Genomic DNA, 13322 nt, shown 5'->3' on the forward strand with positions numbered 1-13322 from the left:
TTGTTAAAGTTTGCATTCGATACATGATTAACAGTGTTGATGGTTTGTAGGTATCGCTTACTTGAACGGCATGTGTAGTGAGAAGAGAAAATGCATCATCGCTGAAGACAATGGCCTGAACCTGGCCTTCACAATTGCCCATGAAATGGGTCACAAGTAAGTAAAAGTCATCACCATGCTGTTCATTTAGCACGTGGCTTGATAATGTGAGTTTTGGGGATCCACGCATGCCTTTGATTATTTATTTATTTATTTATTTATTTATTTATTTATTTTGGAGTCTACGTTCTTGAAATCTTAGAAGAACTTGTGGTAAGAAGTGGAAGGAAGTAATGCAGAGCACATTTTGTAACCTGTCGCCAGTCCTGACATTTGAATAAACGCAGTGTGCCGTGCCAGCCCTTATCACGATGGCGCATGGCTGATTTCACTACATGTTTCCAAATAAATATCATCTATAGGCATGACACTACAAAGCAATGTGTGTTCTTAATGAGTATTCAAGAAAAGCATACCAGATACGTAGAAATACTTCAGAATAATGGAATCTCTGTTGCTACAGTATAGACTGAGTGAACTAATTTACATGCTTCAGGTAAAGTGTCTAAAGAATTAAATGAGACATGTCAATGACAGGCAGTTAGCACCAACTTGATCCTGAGCAGTGTTTGTCACATGTAAGCACCGTCCTCAGGTCACAGACTGGTATGTTTAGTAGGTTACACAAGAGGATGCCATCATTCCCTCTCTCCACCCTATTTTATTGAAAATAGATTTTTCCCCATACAATATATTTTAATTATGGTTTCCTTTCCCTCCAGATGCTATCAGATCCTCCCCATCGCCCCTGTCATTCAAACCTAGACCCTTTCTTCCTCTCTCTTTAAGGAGCCAATAGGTATGTAAATAGTAAGGAAATAAAACAAGACAGAGCAAAAGCAAACAAGAAGGAATAGGACAAAATCAAGAACAGAAGAAAAATCGAACCAAAGAAAATATGCATGAATCGCATATAGACTTAGAGAGACACGTGTTCACACACACAGGAATCCCATGACAGCATAACATCAGAAACCATAACACAAAAGACATAAAAAGGGGCGGGGGAGCACCCTACCAAACATCGTGAGACAAAGAACCTTCTAAAAGGAGTTGGGTTGGTTTTGTGTTGGTCATTTACTATGGGCACAGGGCCTGCAAGTCTAATTCTGCCAGTGTCATTAATCCCAATGATAATCAGTGACAGTGGCAAATGGACAATGCGTAGACATTTCTCAGTTCTTGGAGGAATAATCTTGTGACTGAGGGCTGTTACAAAGTAGTTAGAAATATAAAGAATTTTTAATTTACCCTCTCAAGATCATAGAATGGCACCTATTAGAGCAGGGATTTATTCATAAGCCATTGCATCCACGTCATACCCTTTCAGATGTCTACATTAGGTTAGTAGCCATCCTTGGACCTAAGGTTTCATCCAGTAGATTGAGCATAATACTTTTGTCATTGGGTTGCTGTAAGATTAAAATTACATAAAAGCCCCTCCCCTTGTGTTTTCAGGGAGGTTATTATAGTGGACAAGGTTTAGACTGGGAACAGACTTAATTCCCAATGTAAGCTTTGCAGCCTGTGAGCCACCTAGCAGTAGAAATGTCAGATTTAGTCAAGTCTCACCAAGAAGGCTAATCAATACAGAAACAGACATTTATGTTCAGCTCAGTTTCTCATGTTTACTGTTATTATTTATTAATCTGTCAACAAGTTAACGAATAGGAAATATGGCATGAGTGGATTGTAGAGTTGCATCAGCCATAAAGCAGGATGAACGTGGATTGTTTGATGGGTGCAACTGGAGATTTTCAGATGAAGTGAGAGTAGCCTGATGCAGAATAGACAAATATCATATTTTCTCTCATTTGTGATCCAAAATTGTGTCCAGATACATAAAACTGCATATTTTATGACATGAACTCATAAGGGAGACTGGGAGAGGAGATTGGCAGGAAGGAAGGAGTAGAGGGTAAGGGAAGGGTTTGGGGGATGAATGTGGTCAAATCATGTGATTTACTGGAAGGGAGGTATCTTTATATGGCCAGTACTATGTACAATGACTATGCCAAAATTTTTGAATAAAGAAGTTAAGAATTGGGAAACTGTTTTCTCCTAAGATTTGTAGAGCAGGGTTTTTACAATGATAATAACTGGTGGTAGTAATAGATAAAATTTTAACCTCTAGAAATTTTCTACTCCTAAAAATATTCACAATTTTTTAAATAGTTAGTAGCTCTTATTCCATTGAAATTAGTGACAAGTTTAAGTAAATTTAGTGTTACTCTGTTGTGTTGCCTAGAATTCTCTACAGCAAGTGTGTTGTGCCTTCCTCTACACTTTGGCCAGTGTCATACATCCCTTAACTGAGTGGGTAGAGGGGACAAGAGACATGGAGTCCTTTGTTTACAGTTTCTCAGTTAGAAGACACCTTCATATTTTTACTTTTCTTCTCACTGTAGGATGGTGAATACCATAATTTTACATACGCTGATATAACAGTACATGTTCACTTGGTAAGAAGTTAAATATTTCAAAGAAAAAATGTTAAATGACCATTTTCAAAGTGACAGCTTTAAATATGTTCTAGGCAGCAATAGTGTATAGATTTTATTAATATTCACCAAACCCGTTAGTGCTAATTACGTCTAACATATTCTGTACTTTAAGAACACAGACTAGAACACTAGAAATGTGGGCCTAAAGATCCCATATTTATTGATCAGTCCTTTGTAGATATTGAAAGGTTCGATTTTGAGTAGAAACATGAGTGAAGATTCGTGTAGGACAGCATACTAGAGAGTAATGACACACCTTAGGCTAGCGTTAACTGTTCCAGGTAAAACTGAGTTGAAGTCAATTGGCAGATGGTTTGAATAACGTTGTAAAGAATAGGTTTTAGCTAGTGTATCATATGTTCTTACAACTTTGAGTAAATAAGAATCATCCAGAAAATGTACTAAAGTGCAGTTTCTTACATCCTACAGATCAGTATTCTCTTTCAGTCGATGCTAGTAAGGCCAGGGAATATGCAGTCTAACCGACCTCATGTCTATCTACCCTGTTCATCACATTTTCAGGATTTATTCTTGTTGAGAGAAATGAAAGGACATTACTTTGGAGGCTGGACTCTTCTTGGTGGTCCATAGGTGGATAGGATCAGCAACTGTCATCATGGATGGCAGCAGAGGCATCTGAGGGGAGACAGGAAGGAGAATTTTACCACAGAACATTCGTAGGATGTGAGCTAAGCGAATTTTACCTCAGAACACTCTTAGGATATGGGCTAAGAAAGCAGGGCTGTCCCAACTGCAGTAGATAATCAATGTATGGATGGTAGAGCCTTCATTATATTTGGGATGCCATCTCCTATAATAATACTAAGGCATAGTAGTTTGAGCTCGTCAAATCGCACACCACCAGTAAGGAGGCTCACCACAGTGTCGGGGAAGTCAAAAGACACCTCTTGTGCATGCATTTTCTTTCTCTTTTTAAACATTTTTTTAAACATCTTTTTTTTACATCTGGACCTGAGATGGGACCCATGCCTTCATGTGGGCCAGGAAATCATTTTAGCACATATCTGATGTGTTGCCTTGTCTTAACATGGGTCTTAGAAATGCAAATAGAAACAATTGTTTTATGAGGGTTTTTTGCAAGCTAAATGAGTTAAATGATTAAAAATACAATGAACTAATAGATACAAGTTATTTTGTAATTCCTAATATCTAACCATTTTTCCATGAGGACACAACAGTGCAGTTACATCGGTCAGATATACTTACATATTCAATGGAATCAAATGACTTCTTACTGCAACCAAGTTACTTCCAGTTGGACATAGATATCTCTTGTTTCTTCTTTTATTAATTTTTACCTATAATATACAGCTTCTAGCAAAATATATTATATCATGAACAATATTGACACAGTCACCAGAAGAACCTCTTATAAATTTAGTTTTTGAGAATTTCATACATAAAAATTGAATTGGCATTGTTTTCCCTCTTTCCCCCTCTGAACCTTCCCAGAACTGACCTGAAAAAACTATTTTATTTCACAGTCTACAGCACTGCTCTAACCATGCTCTTTTGTTAAAGAACAACAATTCTTCTTTAATTGTTATTGTTATGATGAGTGCACTTAGTGCTACTCATATGCAGTTACTGATTTTCTGTAGCTCTTCATCTAAGGCCTTGACATACTTTTCCCACCCAAATTGCCATTTCAGCTGGTGCTTTTATGAGAATCTTGTTCAGGCAGCAATCTTCATGAGGTTTGATGGGTACAGAGTCCTTGTCAAGTCTAGAAGATATTATCTCACAGCAGCTCTCCTGGTCCTTGGCTCTTATCTCCCTGCCCCTTTTCCATGCTGTTCTCTGAGCTGTAGGTGTAGAGATTACATTGTAGGTATACCAGTTGACCCTAAGTACCACCATGCCACTTTTGTGGTTTTTGCCTGTAGTAGTCTCCATATGCTGCAAAAGAAGCTTTTATGATAAAAGATGAAAGCTATATTCATCTATGTCTGTGAGTGTCAGGAGTTTTATTGGTTTTGAAAGTAATAGTAGTAGCATGTTCTCCTGTAGGGCCTGTGACCTCTTCCACTATGAGTAGTTGGTTCGGTTTCCTGCACCAGACATGAACCCTTCTATTCATGTCCCTTAAGTTTAATCACGCAATTGTTTGTCACCTCTAATGTATAAATGCCACTATTGCACTCTTGGGTATGTCTTACATGCCGGTCATTATTATATTATCAGGCCTTACAGCTGAGTAAGACTCTTACTGCTTTTCTCCCTTGGCATTTGGAATAATGCCTTTTGCTAGTGAGAGTTAATTCTTCTGGAGGAGACTTCTAGGTCCACTTCTGTTCTGTTCCTTCAAGTCTATTGTGTCTTCTGCAATAAGGTCTACCTTCAAGATCTGAGAAGCAACTGGATATAATTGCAGAGCAGAAACTGACCTGGTAGACTGTGTTATTTTACAGTCTACAGCACTGCTCTAACCAATAACTGGAAGGGAGGTTTCCATGCCCAGTTGTAGATATTCCATAGCTTTGTGAGGAAGCATTATTATTCTAGAGGGCATAACTCTTATATATATTTAAGAGAGATTAAAAATAACATATCTCCCTATTGCTTTTTAAAAATCTTTACTGCTATTTATCTCTCCTTTATCCTTCCCACCTCCTCAGTTAGAGAAAAACTCTTTTCTTCCTAAAATATTACTGTTTACAAATCAAAGCCTTTCCAAATTACTCCCAAAATGGGAGTGAATGCATTTGTTCTCCAACTCTTCCAACATCAAAAGGGACCATCTTCAAGATCCAAACCAGTCTCCAGCTTTCCGCAGGATATCACAAAAACTTCCTGGCAAGGACTTTTAAACAAGTTGAGAAGTTTTATAAGATAAAAATATTTTTTCAGTTGACTTGACAACCATGTACAATGTTAGTGGAGAGGTTTATTTGCCCAAGGCTTTTTTGTCGAAATGAATTTAAACTGAGATTATTAAAATGTAGTTCAGTTGCACAGCATGAGGAGAGGTGTTACTGTGTTTTACTTGAAACAGTTTTCCATGCGATGTACATTATGTGATACTATGTGGTTACGGAGCTGTATGTAGAGAGAAGTGTTTCTGCTAAATGGGAGGCATTTTAAAAAAGATCCTCAGAACAAAAATCATCTGTTTAAATGGAGTTTGGTCCAGGAAGAGAAGCCTTGGAGTAAGGTGATTTAGAGGTCTGATTGAGCATTGAACTAAGTGGACATACATCTAAGTCACAGATCTCTCCTTGACCTCAGAGCTGTCCTCATCTGTAAAACTGGAGCTATTCTAACAGGAAAATTATGCAGCTATTACGATGATTAAATGATATCATTCTAATGACTAATGTGTTCACCAGCACAGATAAAATCCAGTTGTTTAAAAGTGGTGGAATCAGGACTTAGCAACGTTTCCCGGTGACTCCAGATGTGCCTCAAAATATACACATCTCAGTTTATTGGTAACTTTTCCTGGTGGGAGTCAAACATCTTCAGGAAATACTAATAAGTAATAATTCCATCGTCAACTCTCTCCATGGCTAAAGCTAAGGTCTAACATCACAACCAGAAGGAATCTGGTCATCAGTGTTAAGAACCTGCTCTGTCGTTCAACTGGAAAACTCGTATCAGTTCTTTGGAATTGGACAAATCGTTGAGTCTTGGAAGTTTCCCAAATGGATACACCACTTAAGTTTTATTACTGTACTTGTGAAATGCCAATGTTTGTGCATTATTCTGAAGACCTCCTATCTAGGATAGAAGAATTGATCATATTCTATATAGTCAGTTGAAGGGCTGGTCACTAAAGAGGGGCCCCATGAGTATGCTATATCCAGAATCCACCAGGGCAGGATGCACTGATATTGTACAGGCCTGCATCGGAAGTCAGACATTACTGACGTTACTGGCACAGTAAGACATCTTGGTTATTCTCTGAGATCGTGCCAAGCTCATAGGTGCTTGTTGTTTTTTTTTCCTTAATTTTTACTTAAATAACTCCTCTCAGATCCTCCCCACCACCCCACCCACTCAACTTGTTTAAATTTGATAACCAAACAAAGTGGTTCTGGCTCTGAAAATTCTCCTAATGAGCCTTAAGCTCACACTTTCAACAAATAAAGCAAACACAGAAAATCACCTTTGTCTCTGTGTACACTTTTTCAGAAGAAAATAGTGCAATAAAAATTTCTTTTCCTACCCCATGGGTCACTTTATAAACAATGTATATCATCCCCCTGCAATCTTCATAGAAGGGAGGAGGTGTCTTTCATGTTTACAGTTTCTTTGCTCCTAGTTTTTGATTTGTTCTCTTTCTGTAAATAGGGTAAGATAGAGAAAAGTCACTCCAATGCCCAGATCGAGTCTTTCAGTGAGACTGTTTCATATGCATCCTATATAATCTCTTACTTTTCTTATGATTATCAAACTTTGAAAGTATTTCTCTTACTATTTTAAGTCAGCCATGCTATTACTATGTGATAATGCAGACCCAATTCAAAGACATTCATGAAAAATGGAAATATTATTCGCTAGTGAGTGATTTCTTGTTCTGACGTTAAATAGTTTAATTGTGATCACACAGAACAAATTTGATAAACATTATACAGTATTTTATGCTATAGTAAGTTTTCATTACAAAACTTTATTAGGGATCTAGAACAAAGTCAGAAGAAATAGGTCATGCCATTGTTTGAAAGTTTGCATGTATTAAACAATCCTTTCTCTTCTCAATAGTATCCTTTTTTTATGAATCATTACTGAGATCCTAAATTTGAGAATTAATTATTAAAAGAATTTTGTCTTAGAAAGAAGAGATTCTCCTTGATCTATAGAGTGTGACTTCTAGGTGCCAGACATTTATGAATCTAAAAGTTCCTTGTGCTCAAGAATTTTGAAAATAAGAATTGAAAAATATGTATTAAAAACAGAAAGCACAAAAAAATTAGTCATCACAAAATCCTTTGGTAAGATAAGGTCATGTACAAGTAGACAAGGGAGAAGCTAGTCCAAGTCTTTCAGAAATAAGCTGCAGAAACCGTGAATATTCAGTAGAATCTGGTTGGGCACAAAGCCTGAAGACACCTTGTGGGTGGAGGGGACAGGGTGGAATGTACAGGGCCCAGTGTGTGATGGCTGGCTGCAGCCTTGTAAAGCGCACACCAGCTCATTCTTTCTTTCCAACTGTAGGCAAGGCTTCACCCGCCAAATATGCAATTACTCCTAAACCGCCTTACAAGGTGGTAAAACACTGATGTCCATCTCAACAGGGATGTTTATGTTCACTACTGGTCCCCTCCCACCAGCCTCCTGCATGGAGAGGTTTTAATGGGAGAACAAGAAAGGGGGAGAGAGAGAGAGAGAGAGAGAGAGAGAGAGAGAGAGAGAGAGAGAGAGAGAGAGAGAGAGAAGGGGGGAGAGGGAGAGGGAGAGAGAGAGAGGGAGGGAGGGAGACAGAGAGAGAGGGAGAGAGAGAGAGAGAGAGAGAGAGAGAGAGAGAGAGAGAGAGAGGAGAAGAGAGCATCCACTACTGTTTCTTGTTCAGTGATTTCTCATTACAAAGACTGCCATGCCTTCTCATGCTTTTAGGAGTGAGACGTACGTGGTACATAGTGAGTATAGACACTTCCTCTCTCCATGTTCTTCGGGCCTGTGTGGTACATAATTACTGTGGACATTTCCTTCTGCATATGATTAGGGGAGAGGGTGAGGATCGATAATAAATTTTGATGCTGACTGCCCATCCCCATGCTCTTAGCAGTAAAGCTTGCGAAGTGTGTTGTTACCGTGGAAGGTCCCAATTCCCATGATCGCGGGAATGAGAACTGTGGAACAGATACTAACTGTGGGAATTCCCTATCTTCCTGTTCTTAGGAGTTAATCCTGTGGGGCAGAGTTACTGTGGAAGTTTTCTGTTCCCGTGCAGAGTCTTGTGAAGCACACTCTTTATTGCTGTCACTGTTCTCTCTCTCTTTTTCTCTGTCTCTCTCTGTCTCTCTTTCTCTCTCTTCCTTTACCACATCCGTCTTCTCTTCTTTTGTCGTTCATTTGTTTTGTGGTTGCCTTGTTTACTATTAGGGGAGGTTCCCATAAGAAGCATTCAATGTCTTCTTTACTAAAATATATTACAGTAAGACACAAAAGATGCATAGGAAGTGCTAAACAATAGCGAATTACGAGAAAGTAAGAAACATAGCTGAGAAATCCCAAGGTATTTGTAATAAATGAAATGGCAAAAGATGAAGGGCTGATGTCTTTATTGGGTCGTCTGGAAACTGCCATAGCAGGAGATAAGAAGGGAGATGAGTGCTAAAGTCAACTTTTATTTTAAAGTTGAAGCCAAGGAAAGAGGTGTGCCAGTGAAACATACTGGTATAAGCGCCAGGAGGAATGTCATACAAAGTGTCTCCATTATCTAGTAAGAGTGTTTTATGATCTCGTTTAGGTAGTAATGGATATCGAATGGAGATAACAGTTGGGAGAAGTATTTAGGGAACTATACTGGGCAGACGCATTTCACACACAGCGATCTTTGGGATCAGGAGGTACAAGTGTGGCTGTGGTGATATTTGGAATACAGTAGCTACGTAAATCAGAAGAAAGCACCAGAGGAAAAGGAGGAGAAGTCTAAATGGAAGATTTAAAGAGGAAACACCTCAGTAAGGTTCTATTGAAGATGGTTCTAAATCATTTACCTAGAGTCAAGCCAAATTTAAAGGATCGTTACTTAAATGAACAGACTTATGATTTAGCAGAAAAAGATAACAGTGGCCAAGAAGTTTTCCAAGAGTATTTTTGTTATTGCAGATGTGTGGGAGAAGATGGAGTTGTGAAACAAATGAGGAAAATGGTCCAAGATTAATAGTAATTCAGTTTAGTTTGAGAATCCAATGAGATCGAATAAAAACTGGATATTTTTATTCATGTAAATACAATGAAAAATATGTGTACAGATCAATTCCTTATACTACATAAGCGTGCATTTTGAAGATATGTTTGGGAAAATGTTCTTAATCAAATTACATTTTTTATTTTAAACTTGTATGATAAAGTTTTAAAGTTTTCAAATTGAAATACAGTCCTACTTTTGAACTAATTTCTTCAAAACTAAATTTTCCATTACATGTTTTGACTAATACCAATGTAGTAATAAAAGAGATAATTTATTTAATGGTATCTTTTCTTTTTCTGTATTTTTCTCCTTCTTTAATGGTATTTTTCTTTTTCTTTCAATCGTGTTTGAAATCAGCATGGGCATCAACCATGACAATGACCACCCATCCTGTGCTGATGGTCTTCATATCATGTCTGGTGAATGGATCAAAGGACAAAATCTTGGTGACGTTTCATGGTCCAGGTGCAGCAAGGAAGATTTGGAAAGATTTCTCAGGTACTAGTATCACAATTATTTTTTTTTCCATTGTGAACATTTACGTGCTCCAGCTGACTCTGTTAACCAGTAAAAGCAACATGACAAAGCAGAACGGCCACCACTGTAGAAAGAGAGCGACTGATTCTGATCCTCTTTCGTTGGCTTACAGCATGAGCTAGAGCACATAGGTTAACTCATCTGCTCTTTGGTTCTCATATTTCTCAGACTAAGGATGGAGAGGATGATTTGAAAGTCAGAAAACTGCTATAGTCGTGAAAAAAATCTGTTCCTAAATGTCACCGGATGTCACTGAATGTAGTTGCCTCTTCAGTGTTCCTTAGTAGAAACAGACTCATTGTGTATCCCATAATATACCTGTTAGCGCATGGAATGCCTTAACCAGTGGTTCTCAGCATTCCTACTGCTTCGACGCTTTTATACAGTTCCTCATTGTTGAGGTGACCCGCCAACCATAAAATTATTTTGTTGCTACTTCACAACTGTTATTTTGCTACTCTCAGTGAATCATAGGGTAACTATCATCTGATACAGAGGGTATCTGATGTGTAATCCCTGAAGGGGTCATGTCCCACATGTTGAGAACTGCTGCCTTAAACGAACCCCTATTTTCATTTATGCTACTTCTAGACTGAATACTTTTTCACTCGAGCAGTTCTAGCCTTTGTGGCCTACAGGACACCTTAGTCTTCTATCTGTCTTAGTCTACACATCTATCAAGAGTAACAGCATCTAACTTGCCAGAGAGAGAAATAGAAAATACTGTTGTTGTTTCTGTTTTTGTTGTAAATTACTTGTACTTTGTTTATGTTTTTGACAAAGGATCAGGTAAAAGACTATGTGGAATGTGGAACAGGAAGTTTAAGCACTCCATAAATCTAAAAACAGAAATCCATGAATGCCTAGCCAGTTAAATCACCACAAAGATGAACTTTTTAATCCATATTTTTAAATAGGTGACCCTATTTTATGCATTAGATATTAAAGTATGGTTAAATATAATGTTTATTTGGGGTTGGCCATATGTGCATAGGTGTGGTCATCCAGTGAATAATGAGAAACCTATCAGTGGCCATGTCCCCAAAGGAAAAGAACTCTCCCTTCCCCTTTAGCCATTAGCAGTTAACAGTTTCTCTGGTAGTGGGTCCCTTGGAAAACGCCCCCTCTATCCATGGTAGAATTATGATTGACTTGATCTTGTGTAAATCTTAGCCAGATAACCCTTCCAGGTGTGAGTGGTTGCTTAAACATCCATACCATACCCAGAACTCAGCAGTTCGCCGCTCTCGACTGATTGCTGGCTCTTATCTCCTTTTCTCTGAGGCTGCTCAAAGCTTGGGTCACGTGAGGTTGATAAGTTGTTACAGAACGACTTACAGCTGAGGACTCAGAGGTATTTAAATCTGGCCCTTGGACTCTGCTTTAACTACTTCTCTAGGGAATCAGGGGCATTTGGAAGAAGATAGTGATGGATCGATACGATCAATATGCACTCTATGAAGGTACAAACCTTTCAAAGGATTAAAAGCTTTATTTAAAACATATGATGTTTATTGTATAACTGCATCTCTGTTCCAAACTTGGTCCAGTGGACTCTGTACCTGCTGTTTGTCACGACAGCTCAAGATGTCGTGCAAAGCGTTAATAACTCAGAAATTCTAGGAGCAATCGCATGGCTGGCATCTCCTAGCTTGTTCAGGAAGAGCATGCAGGATGTGTGTGCTGTCTTGGTGTGCACACCAAGACCACGATCAAATTAAATGTCGCATCAAACATGGAAGCTATACCACAATGTCAAGTACAGATACGTCCTGAATATTACTATTTGCTTAGAAAATTATTTATTTAAATCCCCATGTAAGGCAGATATCATATGATGTTTTGGGACAAGTTACTCTTGAGTCTGAACTAATTAATAAAGCTTACAAATGCATAAAGTCGTGCTAACCTTACAACGGATGTAGAGCAGCTGAGCTGATTCCTATGGACAGTATTTACACTCAAAATATCCTGTTTACTTGAATAGTATTGTCATTAGGATTATGTTAGCTGGTTATGAATAAAGTATTCTCATATACAGAATCCATTTTAAAGCACTCAACGGCAAGCTACTAAGCATTTTATTAAATAATAAATTTTAATTTTATTATGAAACTGTTTCTTTCGTACTAAGTAACCATAATGGCTGCATTCAACTCAAATTAAATAAAATGTTGTATCTGCATGTGAACAGGTCAAAGGCCAGTAGCTGTTTGTTGCATACAGATCCTCAGAGTCTCAGTTCAGTGCTGGTTCCCTCAAAACTGCCAGGGATGGCGTACACTGCAGACGAACAGTGCCAGATCCTCTTTGGGCCTTTGGCTTCTTTTTGTCAAGAGATGCAGGTAAGGGCCACAGGCAGCCATCTTTGATCTCCCACATTCTGTGTTTAGAATAACTCATTGGTGGAGGAGATGACCTTATTTTAGTATGTGTTGATCCAAATCATGGCAAACCTCAAGAGAAATGTTTGAGAAGAAAATATTTGGGCAATTCAACCCAACTCCACAACCTTCCTGAGGGCCATGTGATCCTCACCTCCCTTCCTGTCCTGATTCTGACCCACCTTATTTCAAGCAGGGACCCTAGACTTGTACACTAACCCCATAACCTCTGCTGTTTTCTTTACACTTTGGAGGCAAAAAAATAAGACATGGGTATTTAAAAAATGTCAAGAAGAAAAAAGGACTAAGTCAGATAAGAGGGACTCAGAAATTTCTAATTAAAAAAAACCACACTCAAGTCAGGCAAGTATTTACGTTAAACTAGAATAACTCTTCTATTTTAAATTTTAAATATTTATTATAATAGCTTATAATTGTTATATGGGCAAAATGTAATAAGATGATACATTATGTGGTTATAGATTGCTAGAAGAGTCATCCATCCTTAAACAAAAAGTGTTAAAAATTATTTCTTATAAAAACAAAGTGTTGGGAGGGCGTGTTTAAACTAGTTGGTCATGTCCACAGTAGAAATGAATTCTATCTTTCATTTTCCATTTGCTTAGTTCATATCCTTATTTGTCACAAACTCACTTTGATTGCTATAGTTTTTTTTAAATCTCTGAATGTCTAATTACTTAGGAGTTTCTTTTTAAAAAACAAAATCTTAGGGGGTTGGGGATTTAGCTCAGTGGTAGAGCGCAAGGCCCTGGGTTCGGTCCCCAGCTCCGGAAAAAAAAACAAAACAAAACAAAAAAAAAAACAACAAAATCTGTTTCTCAGTATTGTAAGATAGTGGCCTCTTTTACACTAAACATTGCTCAAATAAATTGCTTAAATTTTTAAGTATCCGGAAAA

The 13322-nt window shown here is 38.0% G+C and overlaps 1 protein-coding gene across 4 annotated transcripts in view; it reads left to right on the forward strand.

The window, feature by feature from the left end:
• Adamts19 (ADAM metallopeptidase with thrombospondin type 1 motif, 19) overlaps positions 1–13322 on the forward strand; it is a 184616-nt gene that overhangs the window by 84981 nt on the left and 86313 nt on the right. For all 4 annotated transcript variants that reach the window (XR_015642391.1, XM_087593120.1, NM_001108433.3 and 1 more), the window contains 3 exon segments: positions 51–156; positions 9841–9981; positions 12215–12365. Coding sequence is in view for 3 of the 4 variants with exons in the window: in XM_087593120.1 (XP_087449246.1) it covers positions 51–156; positions 9841–9981; positions 12215–12365 (398 nt within the window). In the remaining variant the exon portion in view is untranslated.

Source organism: Rattus norvegicus, chromosome 18, assembly GCF_021556685.1.
Source record: "Rattus norvegicus strain SHRSP/BbbUtx chromosome 18, alternate assembly SHRSP_T2T, whole genome shotgun sequence".
Taxonomy (NCBI): Eukaryota; Metazoa; Chordata; class Mammalia; order Rodentia; family Muridae; genus Rattus; species Rattus norvegicus.